Here is a 15,512-nt window from a genome sequence, read left to right on the forward strand (position 1 = left end):
TAAAGATTACCTCCCCGTCTTTCATATCACTTTGCATATGCTTTTTTTATTCCCTGCTAAAATGCCCTGGGAGATCACCCTGCTCATTAGCACCAGGGTTGCATGCAGCTGCCTGCAACCGGCTGCAGGTTCCCGCTGTGCTCAGGATCCCAGAAATCCCAGATGCTTGTTTAACCACCCTCCGCGTGTCGCTGGAGCCCTTGGTCCATCACACCCAATTAACGGGCAGTGCAGCTGATGGGAACACGTGGTGCTGCACGGGAGGCAGCGGGGATCTCATCCAGCCACAGGGGTTTGTCTGAAATCTCTCCTTGCTGCAAACATCACACTGGGCTAATTCTGCCCGTGAAAAATTATTACGCAATTAGCATATTTTTAATCCCGTGCACTGGATACTGCCAGCGAGCTGCTGCTTTCTCAGCACCGTGCCCAAGAAGATCCCAGTATAACAGTGCAAGGGGTGGTTAAATCCCATATACATCAGCTATACATGCGGCATGCAGTGTGGGGTGCAAAGGAGAACAGCCCAGTCTGACCACAGAATCACAGAATGGTTTGGGTTGGAAGGGACCTTCCCAGCTCCCCCAGTGCCCCCCCTGCCATGAGCAGGGACATCTTCACCAGCTCAGGTTGCTCAGAGCCCCGTCCAGCCTGGCCTGGGATGTCTCCAGGGATGGTTCATCCACCACCTCTCTGGCCAACCTGGGCCAGGCTCTCACCACCCTCAGGGACAACAATTTCTTCCTCATGTCTGGCCTGAATCTCCCTCCTTTAGTTTAAACCATCACCCCTTGTCCTGTCACAACAGGCCCTGCTCAAAAGTCTGTCCCCATCTTCCTCGTTGGCCCCTTTTAAGTACAGAAAGGCTGCACTAAGGTCTCCCTGGAGCTTCTCTTCTCCAGCTGAACACCCCAACTCTCTCAGCCTGTCCTCCCAGCAGAGCTGTTCCAGCCTCGCATCATTCCTGTGGCTCCTCTGGCCCCTCTCCAGCAGGTCCATGTGTGTCCTGTGCTGAGGACCCAGAGCTGGACCAGCACTGCAGGGGGGTCTCACCAGAGCGGAGCAGAGGGGCAGAATCCCCTCCCTGCACCTGCTGCTCACGCTGCTGGGGATGCAGCCCAGGACACGGGTGGATTTCTGGGCTGCAAGCGCACGTTGCCGGCTCATGGCCAATCTTGCACCCCCAGCACCCCAAGTCCTTCTCCTGGGGGCTGCTCTCCATCCCTCCATCCCCAGCCTGGATTGACATTGGGGGTTGCCCTGACCCAGGTGCAGGACCTTGCACTTGGCCTTGTTGAACCTCATGAGGTGCACATGGACCCACTTCTCCAGCTCGTCCAGGTCCCTCTGGATGGATCCTGTCCCTCAGGTGGGTCAACCCCACCACTTCTTCTAACTCCTTGTTTTTCATGTCTCTGCTCTCTTCCAGATCCGGAGTCAGACATTGTATGCAACTACACAAGTCTTACATCGGTGCTGCGGCCGCTGTACTGCAGCACCTCGTCTGTTTGCAAGAACAAAAGAAAAAAACAAAAACAACAACAAAAAAAGTGCAAGGGTCACTTTATGCATTCTTTAGTGGTTTTGTAAAAGCTGCTTTTTCTAATCTTATGCCTCTTTTTTTTTTCCTCTCCCCCATTCTCCTCCCCAACCCACATAAATTGTGTAACACACATACTGACACTGAGCAATAGTAAAGTTCTCTTTTTGGTCCTTATCATTTGAAAGCTCAGAAGATTTCACTTTTCCAGCATTGCCCAGCTGAGTGGTGCAAAGATCCCCCCCACTTCTTGTTCGTTTGGGTTCTTTTCGTTATTTTTCCGTTGTCGTTGTTGTTGACGAAAGCCTAGATTTTCTTTGGCTAGTAAGAGTGGTTGATGTTCAGGGTACTATGTGAAAAGCACAGCGCTGGTAGGCAGGCTTATTCTGATTTGGTTGGGGTATTTTTAGTTGAATAATATAAATTATTTAATCTTCCATAACATATTACAAGAAAATTGGTGTCTTCCAGATAGCTGTTGTGATATAGATTATAAATGCATTATCTGCAGTGAAATTCTGAACTTGTCCCTTCTTTTGTAGGAGTAAGAGAATATAAATATAATTAGCGACGTAACACACTTGTCTTAGGAAGTAGGAGGACTGGTCGCCATCGGGTCTTTGGTCTGTGTTTGCAACTGGGCAAACGGGTCTTGCGTGATGGGAAGAGAGCAGTGGAGAGATGCCCTGGTAGCATCTTGCACCTCTTGGGAACATGAGATGCTCCCCATCGGCCACGTCCCTGGGCTGCATGAGAGAGAAGTTCCTTCCTTGCATGGCTGTGGGAGGAGATGTGCTGGGTGGCTGGTGAAGGAAGCAAGGAGATGACCAAGGGCTGCTCTGAAGAGCTTCTGCAGGTCCAAAGCTTGGTCTGAAGAGCTTCTCCAGGCCCAAGGGTTGGTCTGAAGGGCTTCTGCAGGCCCAAGGGTTGGTCTGAAGAGCTTTTCAAGTCCAAAGGTTGGTCTGAAGAGCTTTTTGAGGTCCAGGGGTTGATCTGAAGAGCGTCTCCAGATCCACAGGTTGGTCTAAAGAGTTTTTTGAGGTCCAAGGGTTGGTCTGAAGAGCTCCTCGAGGTCCAAGGGTTGGTCTGAAGAGTGTCTCCAGGTCCAAGGTTTGGTCTGAAGAGCTTCTCCAGGTCCAAGAGTTGGTCTAAGGAGCTTCTCCAGAGTCTGGTGGTGTGGGGAAAGAGGGCAGCTGGTTAATGGAGAAGCATCTCTGATGCAGGGCGAGGAGGAAGATGGGTGGCTTCACCTTGCACTCACGCCATCGGCATGGTTGAGACCAAGCCATGATGCCTCTGTGGTGACTGAGGGGGCCTCTCATTCTTTGGGTTACAGCTGGGCTTGGAGACTTCCAGGAGACACATTCATCCAGGCACAAATCCCAGCACTGTAGAGAAGGACCAGAGAGGGGCATGATGTTCGTCTGCTCTACTCGGTGAGCAAGGAGAAGTGGGGGGAAGAGGAAGCAATAGCAATAAACATGTCACCTTCCTCATCAAAAGCACTTGAGAAAAGTCAGGAGCAAGGAAGGGGATCTACAGGTGACGTGAATCAGCCTGGGAGACAACTGGTATGCAGTGGCTGTGGGCATTGGGGTCATTTCTGGGGGTTTTGGCTTACTCAAGGCCATGAAGCCAACCGCAGCTGGTGACATCCCACCTCGGGGTGTCCAAGCAGAGCAATAAGTTGTCTCGAGGGCAGCAGTGAGAGTGTTTGGATTTGCAGACAATGCTTGGGGCCAGTTCGGGTTATTTTTAAATTCTTATCCCTAAACAAGGTTTCTTTTTATTTTTCTAAGACAAAAACATCGTTGGGTTTTGATTTTTTCCTTCAAATGTGCCAAAAGAGTTACATTCACCCGGCAACGTCTTCGTGACTTTCACATCTCTTGGGCTTTGAGGTCATCACACCAGGCCAAACCCAGAGCCTTCAAAGAGGTCAGGTGAGGAGATGTGGGGACGAAAATCCCTCCCGGTGCTGCTTGGCGTGGATTTCCAGCCCACACGTAGTGCTGAGTCAGCACCCAGATGTCTCTGTTGGTTCCTCAGCTTTGGCCATGCCTGGATCACATCTCCAGATGGAGGTGAGGGCAGTGAGGACCAACTCTGGATGGTCACCTTGAGCAGGACACGGTGGTGTAGAGCTCAGACTGGAGGGTCTTTCAGAAGAGCAAGGTGACACGTTGTTAACATCTCCTTGCCATTGGGAGCATCTCCTACCTTGGCTTCTGCTGCCGTTGGGAGGAGCCACTGGAGCTCCTTCCCATGAGCATGGTCCAGATGGGAAGAAACTGGTTTAGGGACCTGAGAAGGACTTTTGTTTGGTGCCGGGTGGTTTGCCAGCTTGGATTTTTGGGGTTTGGTTGGTTCTGCTGGCTTTAAAGATCTAGCAAAGCTCTGGTTGACCTTCCCAACCTCAAGGAGAACAAAGTGGGTGAAGACTGAACACCAGTGCTGTGGGGTGAGGAAGGTGGATTTCTCCCATCTAGTACTTTGCGTTGCACTTTGGGTTCAGATAAAAGGGAAAGAGAAGGGAGAAAAAAGTAAATAATCAGAGGGTTGCCCTGTTGGGTTTGGTGAAGCCAAAGGTTGGCGCATAAAGGACGATGGGACATTTGGAAATACAGATACTACATCATCTTTCCACTCTTTGTAGCACACTACGCTTAAACCTGGGCCAAAAAAAACCCAAGGAACTGAAGATCTCTCACGTGTTTTTTGCTCTCATTGTTGACTTAACATTGTTGTCTGTCAGTGTTGAAACATATAGGATGGAGTAAGCTCCAGCCACTATGACTTGCGGGGTCTAACGAGCTTCGTTATCCCAGCGTGGGTTCTGCAGAGAAGGACCTTTCCCAGGAGATACCATCCTACCACTGGCCTGGACAACCCTCTCCCTTAATTGCTTTAGGAACAACTGCTCAAGTTTTGGCCCATGGGTAGGAAGGAGATGCCAGGTTTTCTCCTAAAAGTTAAGAAAACACTAAAGGTGAAGTAGAAAAGCTCCACGAGCTGGTTTAGTTCTAGTTCCTTCACTTGGATCAGTAGTAGATACGATGCTCCTCACCCCATTCTGCCCAAGCAGAAATACTCAGTAACTCAACAAGGGTGTAAAGAGATGAAATATTTGATGTCTGTTGGGCAAGAGGCTTTGGTGAGCATGTTTGGCAACTGATCTTGGGTTTAGGCTTGGACCACCACTTAGCTCTAGGACCACCACATGGCTCCAAGGTCACTATGTGGCTCCAGGATCACTATGTAGCTCCAGGGTCACTACGTAACTCCAGGGCCACCACATAGTTCTGGGGCCACCACATGGCTCCAGGCTTGGGTAGCTCCTTCCCAAGGTGGATTCATGGGACCGCGGTGGTAAGAAGATGCTCCCTGACACCACAATGGGATGTGGGACTTGGTGTCCCCCTGGCTGTGCCAGCAATGACCTGCAGCCCTGTCCCCTTTCCCTTTTTGATAGATGGGAGGAAAGCCCATGATCCCAAGTCCTTTCCTTGGCTAAGTCAAGGCTTAAGTGAAGGTCCTAGGGAGGTCATAGCCCAGTGGGCGACTCCTTTGGTGGGACACACTGATAGGGACCACCAGCTTCTCAAATATTTCACTCCAGCAAAGCTTTGCTGATGATGTTGGTCAAAGAAAAGAGTTTCCCGTGATGAAGGATCCCACCAGGTGTTGGGGGACACCAGGATGGGTTAAACCATCCTCAGCAAGGCCACCGAAGTGTCTCGGAGATTAAAATTCCAGCTAAAGTAGAAGGAAAATAACTCCCAAATCGCTGTAATGACCGTTAACCCATCCCCGCTGTCACCTTTGCTTTAAAACATGGGCTGTGACACGAGATTTGGGGGGAAAAACAGGAATATTAGTAGTGATGGTGGCCCCTTGGAGCTTGCACCCATCCCACCTCTGAGCCCTGAACCCCATGGAGTGACAATTTCCTCCTGTATTTTATGCATAATAATAACCCAGCCCAGCTTTTTGCAGTTTCGAGCTGTAATTACCATGAAGTGTTATTTAAAGACTTTGTTTTCATGATGGATGGTTCAGGGTTGGCATCCATACGGTCCTTCCCAGGTCTTAGAATTTAAAAATCAGTCACATTTGGGGGTTTATTTTCAATAGGAAAACCCAACCAGCCGACAATAGCAATAAGAGCCACTGGATATCCATAAATCCTTCTTTTTTTGTTTAGTTTTTTTCCTAGTTGTCGATGTTTTTAGGCTCTCCATCTATTGGTGACTCTCTCCCCATCTTCCCTCTGCAGGATCAGGCTCCGGAGATTTTCTCTGCTAACGTTCCCATAGGGAAATAAAGGAATATAAAGCCTGTTAAGGAGCTTGGGAGGGAGGAGAGCTTGGAAAAGGTGTTTTTTCGGCGTACGGCACTTCCAGATTCACTGCTAATTGGGTAAAATAACCCGTTTGGGGGACGTTTGCATCTTCCCACCGGGAATGGAGTCGGGGGGCAAAGGTGGTTCAGGATCTGGGCGATTCGTGGTGTCCGGAGCCATCGGGAAGCAAAGAGAGGAAGGGGAAACAAAGGAGATGTTGGGGTGCGGGATGGCACCCAAACCCTCCCGTCCCCACGGCACGGAGCAAACCTGCCCCTCTTTCTATGTAATTGACTTTTTAGAATTCACTTTGACCGCCGCGCCAGCTCGTTTTTAAATATTATTGGACCTCTTAAGCAGAAATGAAATAAATATTAAAAAAAATAAAATGAAATTGTAAAAGAAGTATTAAAAACCAAGAGTAACCATTGTCTTCCAAGTCTAAGTCTCTAAGGCGTGTAGGGAACATGGCCTTGAACTGGCGCCCTGGAAAGCCCCACAGCCTCCGTTTGTCCATCTCAAGTGTAAATTCGTTATCTTTGGGTTTTCTCCCCCCGTTTATTTCCTGTTCTGGTTTTGGTTCTGAAGATCAGGTCGTGATCTCCCTGACAGATTTCAGCCAAGAGTTTGTAACTGTACGATATTTACTGTAAGATGTAGAACATTCGATAACTATTAAAATGTTTCCAAAAAACAAAAAGGAAAAAAAATAAATAAAAGAGCCTGAGAGGGTTTGGTGGTTGGTTTTTCGGTGCGGGGATGTGGTGGAGAAGTGAACAGGATTGGCCGTAAACCCGTTTCTAGGTTGGTGATGGAGCTTGAGGGTCTCCAACCCAACCTTGGGTGGGTTGTCCCACTGGCCTCAACATGGCCAAGCCAACGTGATCCTATAGAAACAGCTCCTATGGGGAGTGGAGTGGAGGATCTTTATGTTCTCCTGGGCTGATAGAGACGTTGGACAGAGGAGATGTGGATGCAGGAGACCAGCCTTGGCCAAAACAAGCCCCCTGGTTGGGTGTTTGGTGAGGTGGGACTTGTCCCATGAGTGTCCGAGACTACAATGTTGAGTGTTGGCACCTTGTGATAGAGAGAAATCAAGAGCTCATGATGTTCCTGGAGAAGCTTCAGTTCAACAGAGCCGGAAGGTGGCATCCCGGTTGCGTGATGTCCTCCGTTGTGCGGTGCCACCAATGGAGATGTGCTCCAACGTCATGTCTCCCGGAGACGCTCTCCACCAGGCCACCACCATGGCCACCACCACCGGCATCATAGCAACGGGAAACACTTTCCATTAGGCCACCATGTTGTGGCCACTATCGGACCTTGGGGACAGGGAATCCTTCTCACCAGCTGGGCATGTTGGATTTGCCGTGCCGTCGGTGGACACCTCACTGGCAGAAGCAGAAGCCAAGCTGCCACCTCCAACGCTTCGTGACACCGAGTGAGACTGGCTTTCATGTGGTCCCCAACGTCCTCCATTACCCTTTGAGGTCTTGGTGGGTGTCACCGTCCCCCCAAGGCAGCCCCCAGACCAGGTGCCACCTGCGGAGGACACGGGATAGACCATGTGAGGCAGGATCGGGCCATTTGCATCACCTGAGGTGGCAGGAGCCACACAGTGTCACTCCCTGGGCCAACGTCGAGGGTGGCTGTCACCACCCAGGGACATCCTCTGTTGGAGAGGACACCCCCAGCTGTCTCCACCCCCAGTAGCTGGTCCAGGACCCCCACGGGGACGCTGAGACCCTGCAGGATTTGGCCACTGGTCAAAGTGTCCCCAAATGGCTGGGGACAGTGTGGAGTGACTGGAGGGGACACGGTGTCTGGGATGGTCCCTGGGCTGTAGTGGTCACTGTCCATCACTGTCATGAGCTGGATGGGCTCAGCTCAGAGGTGATGGCGGGACAGGCAGCTCCGACACCCGGGCATGAGGTCACCTCGTGTCCCCATGGGCTGGCAGGATGTCACCAGCCTCGCAGGGCGCAGGTGGGCACCCATGGGTGCTGCACCCCAGCTGTGGGAGTGGAGGGTGCATGTGTGTGTGTGTGCAGAGCTACAAGTGCAAATATGGGTGTGTTTGCATGTCTGTGTGACTGCATACACGTGTGTGCACATGTATGTGTGCAGAGGTGGGTTTGCACACACACATGTTCATCCATGCAGATGTTTGCATGTGCAGCCATGTGCGAACAGCTGTTGCACACACCTCCACGTGTGTATGCACATGTACAAAGCTCAACATGAATATCTGCATGTGTGCATGACTGCATACGTGTGTGCACATACACATGTGCATGTGTGTATGTATGCAGGGGGGTTGCATGTGCATTCATACATGTGTTTGTGCACGTTTGCAAGTGCAGCGGGGTGTGAATGCATGTTGTATGTACATCCGTGTGCATACACACAGCTCCTTGTGCAAGCGTGGGGCTGTTTGCATGTGTGTGACTGCGTATACGTGTGTGCATGCACGTATGTGTGTGTGCACACATGTATATGTGCAGAGGTGGGTTTGCTTGTGCACGTTTGACCAGATGTTTGTTTGCATGTGCAGCTGTGTGACCAGGTGCTGTGCACATCTCCAGAGCGCCATGTGCACATTTGCATGCATGCATGACTGCATATGTGTGTGCATGTACATACATATGTTTACAGGGGGGTTGCATGTGCATTTATGCACGTGTTAGTGTGCATGTATGCATGTGCAGTGGGGTGTGAACACGTGTGGCATGCACATCCATGTCTGTGCAGACTTACAGAGCTCTGTGCAAATGAGGGGGTGTCTGCATGCCTGTGTGTGGCTACATACACGTGTGTGTGCCTGTACATATGTGCATGTGCACATGTATACGGGCAGAGGTGGGTTTGCACATGCATATGTTCATTAATGCATATGTTGTATGTGCCACGGGGTGTGAACAGCTGTTGTGTGCACATCCACGTGTATGCACACTCATAAAGCTCCATGTGCAAGTGTGGAGATGTTTGCATGCGTGTGTGCCTGTACATTTGTGCAGGTGCACACATGTATATATGCAGAAGTGGGTTTGCACATGCACGTGTACATCAATGCATAGGTTTGCATGTGCAGCTGTGTGTGAACAGTTGCTGTGTGCACATCTCTGTGTGTCTGCACACTCACAGAGCTCCATGTGCATGTATGTATATGTGGGGGATTGCATATATCTATGTGCATGTACATATGTGTGTGCATGTACATATATGTACACATGTATGCATGCAGAGGGGGGTTTGCAGATGCATTTATACACGTGTTTGTGCACATCTCTGTGTGTGTGCACATGCATGCACACTTACAGAGCTCCATGTGCAAGTGCGGGTCTTGCATGCATGTGTGACTGCATACAGGTGTGTGTGTATGTATGTGCACACATGACCTCATGCAGAGGTGGGTTTCTATATGCACATGTTCATCCATGCATACATTGGTATGTGCAGCAGTGTGTCAACAGGTGCTGTGTGCACATACCTGTGTGTCTGTGCACTCAGAGTGCTCCGTGTGCATGTTTGCATGTGTGAAGGATTGTATATAAGTGCATCCATGAACATATATGCACACTTGTATGGGCACAGAGGTGGGTTTGCATGTGCACATTTGGCCATGCATACGTTTGCATATGCAGTGCTGTGTGACCAGGCGTCACGTATACACACAATCACAGAGCTCCACGTGCATGTTTGCATGACTATGCATATGCACATACACATGTGCTTACGTGTGTGTGCAGAGGTGGCTTTGCATGTGCATTTATGCACCTTCCTCCTTGCATATATGTGCCTATGTGCAGTATCATGTGAACGAGTGCACGTGTACACATTGATATGATTGTGCACGTGTATACACACTTAGAGAGCTCCAGGTGCATACGTGTATGTGCACGTATTTACATACATGTACAGAGGTCGGTTTGTACATGCACATGTCCATCTGCGCAGACGTGCAGGAGCATGTGCACATCTACACGTTTGTGCACATCTACATACACGCACATCTACATTCCCCCCCCTACATTCCCACCCCCCCGTCCTGTCTCAGCGTCCCCAGTTTTTGAATGGCTATAATATGCATGGCCTGTGTATAACTACACACGTGCATAGCATTTTATGTATATATGGGTGCACGATTAGACATGTAAATGTATGCAAATGTGCTGTATAGTGGCATACGGGCATTTTCATATGTGCTTTATGAATGTTGTAGGGGTGTATACAAGCATAGTTCTATGCGAGTGTGCAAACATATAAGGGATGGGGGGATATTAAAGCACTGGGTGCTGCAGAACACCCCGGGGGCCACCAGCACCCACTCCCCAGCCCCCTACAGCACCTTAAACACAGGGGGTGAGAGGGAAGAGGGGGATCCCCACCCAACCCAATTTTTAAAGTACTTTTTAAGCGTCCCACCTCCTGGAAGAGGCTTGATGGATATGGGCTGCTCTATCCTCACTAATCACCCAGTGCCCTCATTAGGTTTCAGAGTTAACGCTCTATCCTCCCACCTCCTGAAGACCCGTTTTTCCCTGGGGAGGACCCCCCAGCACCCTCCCTCTGCTCCTCCTCACCTCAGGGGGGCCGTCGGTGCTTTTCAACCACGGGGGCCGCATCCCGCTAGCAGCGGGGAGGAGACCATGGGGCGGCTCACCCCCCACCTCACTCCTCATCTCGGGGATTCGGGACACCCGAAACCTGTTGGGGGGCATCACATCAGCCTGTCCCCACCCTGGGGGTGGGGGGGACACACACCAGGGGGTGTCCTCCCCGCTTACCTGCCAATGGAGAGGATGGTGACCTCGCTGGGACGACCCGCAGGTTTGGGGACCTTGGTGGCACCGAGTGGTGGCAGAAGCTCGGGCCACCTCTGGCTGCAGCAGGCGCACGGGGCAGGACCCTGCACCGTGTGGAGATGCTGCTGGTGCCAGCAGGAGATGGGAAACTGAGGCAGGAGGTGCAGCCTGGGAAGTTGGGGGGGAGATGCCATCAGCATGGGCTTGGTCCCACCACTAGGGGTCCTCGATGCAGCTTTGGTGGGGGGGGTCTTACTTATTTGGGGGGCTGCAGCCTGGTGACATCAGCTGTTGGTTGTGATGCTCTTTCAGCAGCTCCTCCAGCGCCGCAGCGTTTTCTGTGGGTGGGGGACACCGAGACGGGGTCACCGGGGCCCAACCCATGTCACCCCCTCCCCAGGGACCCCCCCAACCTTTCTTCTCGGTGATCAACCGCACCAGCACCCCAATAGTGTCCTCGTTGGCGTCCTCCAGCTGGTAGATGGAGCTGGGACCTGGAGAAAGAAGTTGGGGGGACTCAGTGATGGGGGATAAAACCCCCTCAGGGATGAGCAGGATGCGCTGGGACAATAAGGACCAGAAGCCACGGGGATGGGCAGAACCAGGCGAAATGGATGAAGGATGGATGCGGCATCACCGCAAAGTGCCGGCGACACAAGAGGGGCTCACCAGTGCCACCTGGGGGGTGCTCCTTGCTGGCGGTGCAGTGGTACCCCCTCTTCTTCAGCAAGTTGCAGACCAAGATGCCCAACAAGCCCATGGCGCAGAAGACCGGGACGATGGTCAGCACGGCCACCTGTGCCTCCGCGTCCTCCTCTTCCTCACCCATCAGCGTCACCCGTGTCCCATTGGTCCCCGCCGGCCAGCCCGACGTTTCAGGGCTGCGGACTCGCCGCTGGACTGGGGGGAGGCACCAGATCAGCCCCCAAGTGGGGTATTTTTGGGATTAAATCCTGTTTTCCCACGAGCCCCCTGCAGGGTTCGCCCCCAGATAAGCTGAAGCCACTCATGCCACGAGCTGAGACGTTCTCAGCTGCCACATCCCGGCAGGACATCACCGCTCTGCCTCGAAGGGGACACATCTTGCGGCGTCCCCAGGTTGAACATCAGCCCAACAGGCACCCACAAAACCAGGGTGACACCCCCAGCCTGCGCGCCCCGGGGTGCTGTGGGGAGCGGCGGCGCAGGGCAGACACTGGCCCTGGGGCTCCCTCTCCCCATCAGGGCTGTAAAACCTGCGGGGTGGGAGGGGGGGACTCAGGATCTGGCCCTGGAGCAGCATTAGGGCTGCTGGGGGTCGCAGCATCATCCTCCAGGCTCACCCCGGTAGGCAGCTGTTGGTCACCGCTGTCCCCGGTGCCACCAGCACCCTGTTCCCATCCCGGCAGCCGGTGTGAGCGGAGCAGGGAACATCCCCCAGAGAGAAGGTGCTGGGGGGACACGCTCAGCACGTCCCCCCCGTGCCCTGCACTGAAACGCAGGCCTGCAGGGAGGGGACAGGGACATGAGCGATGGCCCCATCCCGTCCCTCCAGGGGAGACAGGCTGAGAGTTGGGGTGTTCAGCTGGAGAAGAGAAGCTCTGGGGTGACCTTAGTGCAGCCTTTCTGGACTTAAAAGGGGATGAGAAGAAAGATGGGGACAGACTTCTGAGCAGGGCCTGTTGGGATAGGACAAGGGGTGATGGTTTTGAACTGAAGGAGGAAGATTCAGGCCAGACATAAGGAAGAAATTGTTGCCCTGAGGGTGGTGAGAGCCTGTCCCAGGTTGTCCAGAGAGGTGGTGGATGAACCATCCCTGGAGACATCCCAGGCCAGGCTGGACGGGGCTCTGAGCAACCTGAGCTGGTGAAGATGTCCCTGCTCATGGCAGGGGGGGCACTGGGGGAGCTGGGAAGGTCCCTTCAACCCAAACTATTCCGTGATTCTGTGTTGTGTTGCAGGCAGGCATGGCCTTACCCCAGTGGGCTCCTCTCCAGGGAGACATCCCGGTGTCCCCTGCTCCTGGGGATCACAGCTCCTGGCCCCCGCACTGGGTCCACTCAGCACCTGTGGGAGAAGCAGAGAGCGATGCTCAGTGACAGCTGCTGCACATCGCTGTGTGATGCTGGGTTGGGTTTGAGCACCAGGGGACCCGAAAGCAGAGATGCGCAGGGATGGGATGGACGAGGCCGTACTCACCCCCAGGACAAGGACAAGCCACCAGCGCATCCCGCTCCTCTTCCTCACCAGGGGACACCTGCCCAATGGGGAGAACTGGGGTCGCCACGTGGGAAATATCCCATTGGAGAAGCAATTTGGGGGTCCTGCTCCCCCATGGGGATTTGCCTAAATATCCCTGAAGCAGCTGTCACCCCCTCCCTGAAAAGGTTTTATTAGAGGTATTATGGGATCACCCCCTACGCTTGCAGATCCCAGCTCCATCCCAAATTGGATAAGGACCAACACTGCAACGGAGTCAGGACCAACTGTGCAAGGAGCAGATGATGCTAAACACCAATAAATAAAGGTTTTTCCTGCTCCGGAGGAAATCCTTATCCATTCATCACAAGGAAATGAAGTCATTAAAAAAGAAATATATTTACATTTAAAAAAAAAAAGATCAAGCTAAACAAAAGCTGTTTCCCACAGTCTCATCTTCCCTCTTTGGGCTCAGCAATTAATAGTTAAAATAAATGCTGACAGCGCAGAGGGAGGAAAGAATAAGTAACCCAAACGCTGATCCAGCCCCTGCTGCCTGCGTGGAAATTCCCCCGGTCGCCACGGTCCCGTGAGCGCCACGCGGAGCCTCGTTACAGCCTCTGCCTGATGAGTTTCTCCTAATTGCTGCCCAGCATCATCAGTCGGAGATGCGGCATCATCGGTCCAGATGCGGCTAATTAAACTCAGGAGGGGAGATGCTGGGGGGCGAGAGGGGTAATTACAGGACCTGGGTTGAGACGTGATGGCACAGCCCAAACGAGCTTCCCCCGCGCTCCAGTTGCTCCCAGTAGCTCCCAGTAAGTACCAGCATGAAGCCAAACAGCTCTTCTCCCCTCCTGAGGATCTGCATCCCCAAACCAAGAGCCACCAAGGTGGTGGCACCATCTGTGACCGCATGATTTGGGGGGGTGCTGAGCCAGTTGCCACTGTCACCCCATTAAGTGCCACCTCCCCACTGAGCATCGTCCCAGGGTGATGGCATCTCAGAGGGACACCCCCCGAATGCATCCAGGACTGGGGATGTGCCCCCAAATCACAAGGGGAGGGTAAAACCGCTGCAAGCCCTCCGCCCTGTAAACCAGCGCTAATAAAACTCGAGTTTAAGCCTAATGTGAAGCAGTCAAATCCTTCCAGTTGGTGACATTTAAGCCTGTATTAGGGACTCCCAGAGATTTTTGGGGTGCTGCTGTCCCAGGGAAGGAGCCTCAATGGCCCTGGAAGCAGTTGGGCAGGTCCCACAGTGGCCAGTACATCACTAGTCATGGCCAGTGGCCCACGAGCTGTGGCTGAGCGATGCCATCGGCTGGCAAAGCCCACAGATCCAGGGTTGCTGGAGCATTGTGACTCGCAACAAACAGATTTAAACCCCACCAGGAACAGGGTAAAGCAGATCTAAGGCTAAACTTAATCCCGGGATTAAGGACACCCCCCAGAAGACTGAGCTCTGCCACGGGGATGTAGGAGGTACAAGGACCAGGGGTTGTCACCGGAGCTTTGCCTGGTCACAGCCACCCCAGGACTCTTACAGCCAATTTTGGGGGCTGCTCGGGGATATCCTGGGAGGGAATGATGGGGTGACATGAACACAAACCCACAGCCAGGGATGGTGGGATGACGGCTACATTTTGCAGACCCCCCCAACCTCCACCAGCCGCGTACCCCAAAGTGTATCGATGCAAACACACCAGGGAAGGCGATTTGCTTTTGATAAGGGGGGGGATGTCCAGTAGATTATCGCATCCCCCAGGCCCCATCAGAGCTGCGAGAACAACCAAAACAACTCACCAAAAAACCCAATATTAAAAGCAAATTATCCCAGAGGCATCAGGAAGCCCAGGCTTCCACCCCGTTTTGGGGTGCAGCCCCTCACCGCAGCATCCCGGCTGCTGCTGGCGTTTGGCTGGGAGCCCTGTGATTTTCCAGAGACAGTTTCTGTGTTGTTTGTTCCCAGGCTGCTGAGTTTTCCTTAACCCACTTTCTCCCCACTCCACCCTTTTATTTTTAACCTACATTCCCTCTGCCGCAGCCAGAGCCAGCACTGCGGGGGTCCAACCACTGCCCCCCAACAAAGCGAAGCTCCCCCCACCCCATGCTCTATTTAGGGATAAAGTCAAGGCAATAAACCCCCCACCCTTCTTTTTTCGGTGAGGGTGAGCACCCCAAAAAAGCATCACCCCCTCCCCCCCCTTGCACAGCCTGAACCCCAAATCCAATCCCCCCTAGGGGGGAAATAACCCTTTAAGGGGAAGCTGTCCCAACTGGGAAGGAGTCCCCCACCCCGAGTTTGGGGGGTGATTTCCCGGCCGGGGGTGCCCCTTACCTGCCCCCCCGGCTGCGGGGCCGCCCCGCCGAGCGCGCCGCCTCCTCCTTATGAATGAACCCGCCGGCGCGCTCTCCCCTTGCGCCCCGCCCATTTCCCAGACGTCACACGGCCGGGCTCCACCCACCACCCTTAGCTCCGCCCACCCCCGTGGCTCCGCCCCCTTTACACAGCCCCTCTGCCCGCGGACAGCGCCCCCTGCTGGGCGCGGCGGGAACTGCGGGGCGGTGGGGGCTGGAGGATTTGGGGGTTCACCCCAACGGCGGAGGAGGATTTTTTGGGGAAAAGGGGGAAAAATAAGGTCCC

The 15,512-nt window shown here is 53.2% G+C and overlaps 2 protein-coding genes across 4 annotated transcripts in view; one reads left to right on the forward strand and one right to left on the reverse strand.

Annotated features, from left to right (window-relative positions):
• FAM168A (family with sequence similarity 168 member A) overlaps positions 1-6,614 on the forward strand; it is a 205,469-nt gene extending 198,855 nt beyond the window's left edge. For all 3 annotated transcript variants that reach the window (XR_010473854.1, XM_065069685.1, XM_065069794.1), the window contains one exon: positions 1,430-6,614. The gene's annotated coding sequence lies outside the window, so the exon portion shown is untranslated. The remainder of the gene's footprint in view (positions 1-1,429) is intronic.
• RELT (RELT TNF receptor) lies at positions 6,509-15,301 on the reverse strand (the record flags this gene model as incomplete). Its single annotated transcript, XM_065070662.1, is given in 11 exon segments — positions 6,509-7,424; positions 10,466-10,589; positions 10,670-10,855; positions 10,944-11,025; positions 11,101-11,181; positions 11,357-11,582; positions 11,814-11,922; positions 12,010-12,152; positions 12,644-12,733; positions 12,866-12,923; positions 15,207-15,301. Coding segments are annotated over 11 exon segments (1,233 nt in total), but the record flags the coding sequence as incomplete, so codon positions are not given.
• Between the last annotated feature and the right edge of the window lie 211 nt (positions 15,302-15,512).

Source organism: Columba livia, chromosome 1 (genome assembly GCF_036013475.1).
Source record: "Columba livia isolate bColLiv1 breed racing homer chromosome 1, bColLiv1.pat.W.v2, whole genome shotgun sequence".
NCBI classification, from domain to species: domain Eukaryota; kingdom Metazoa; phylum Chordata; class Aves; order Columbiformes; family Columbidae; genus Columba; species Columba livia.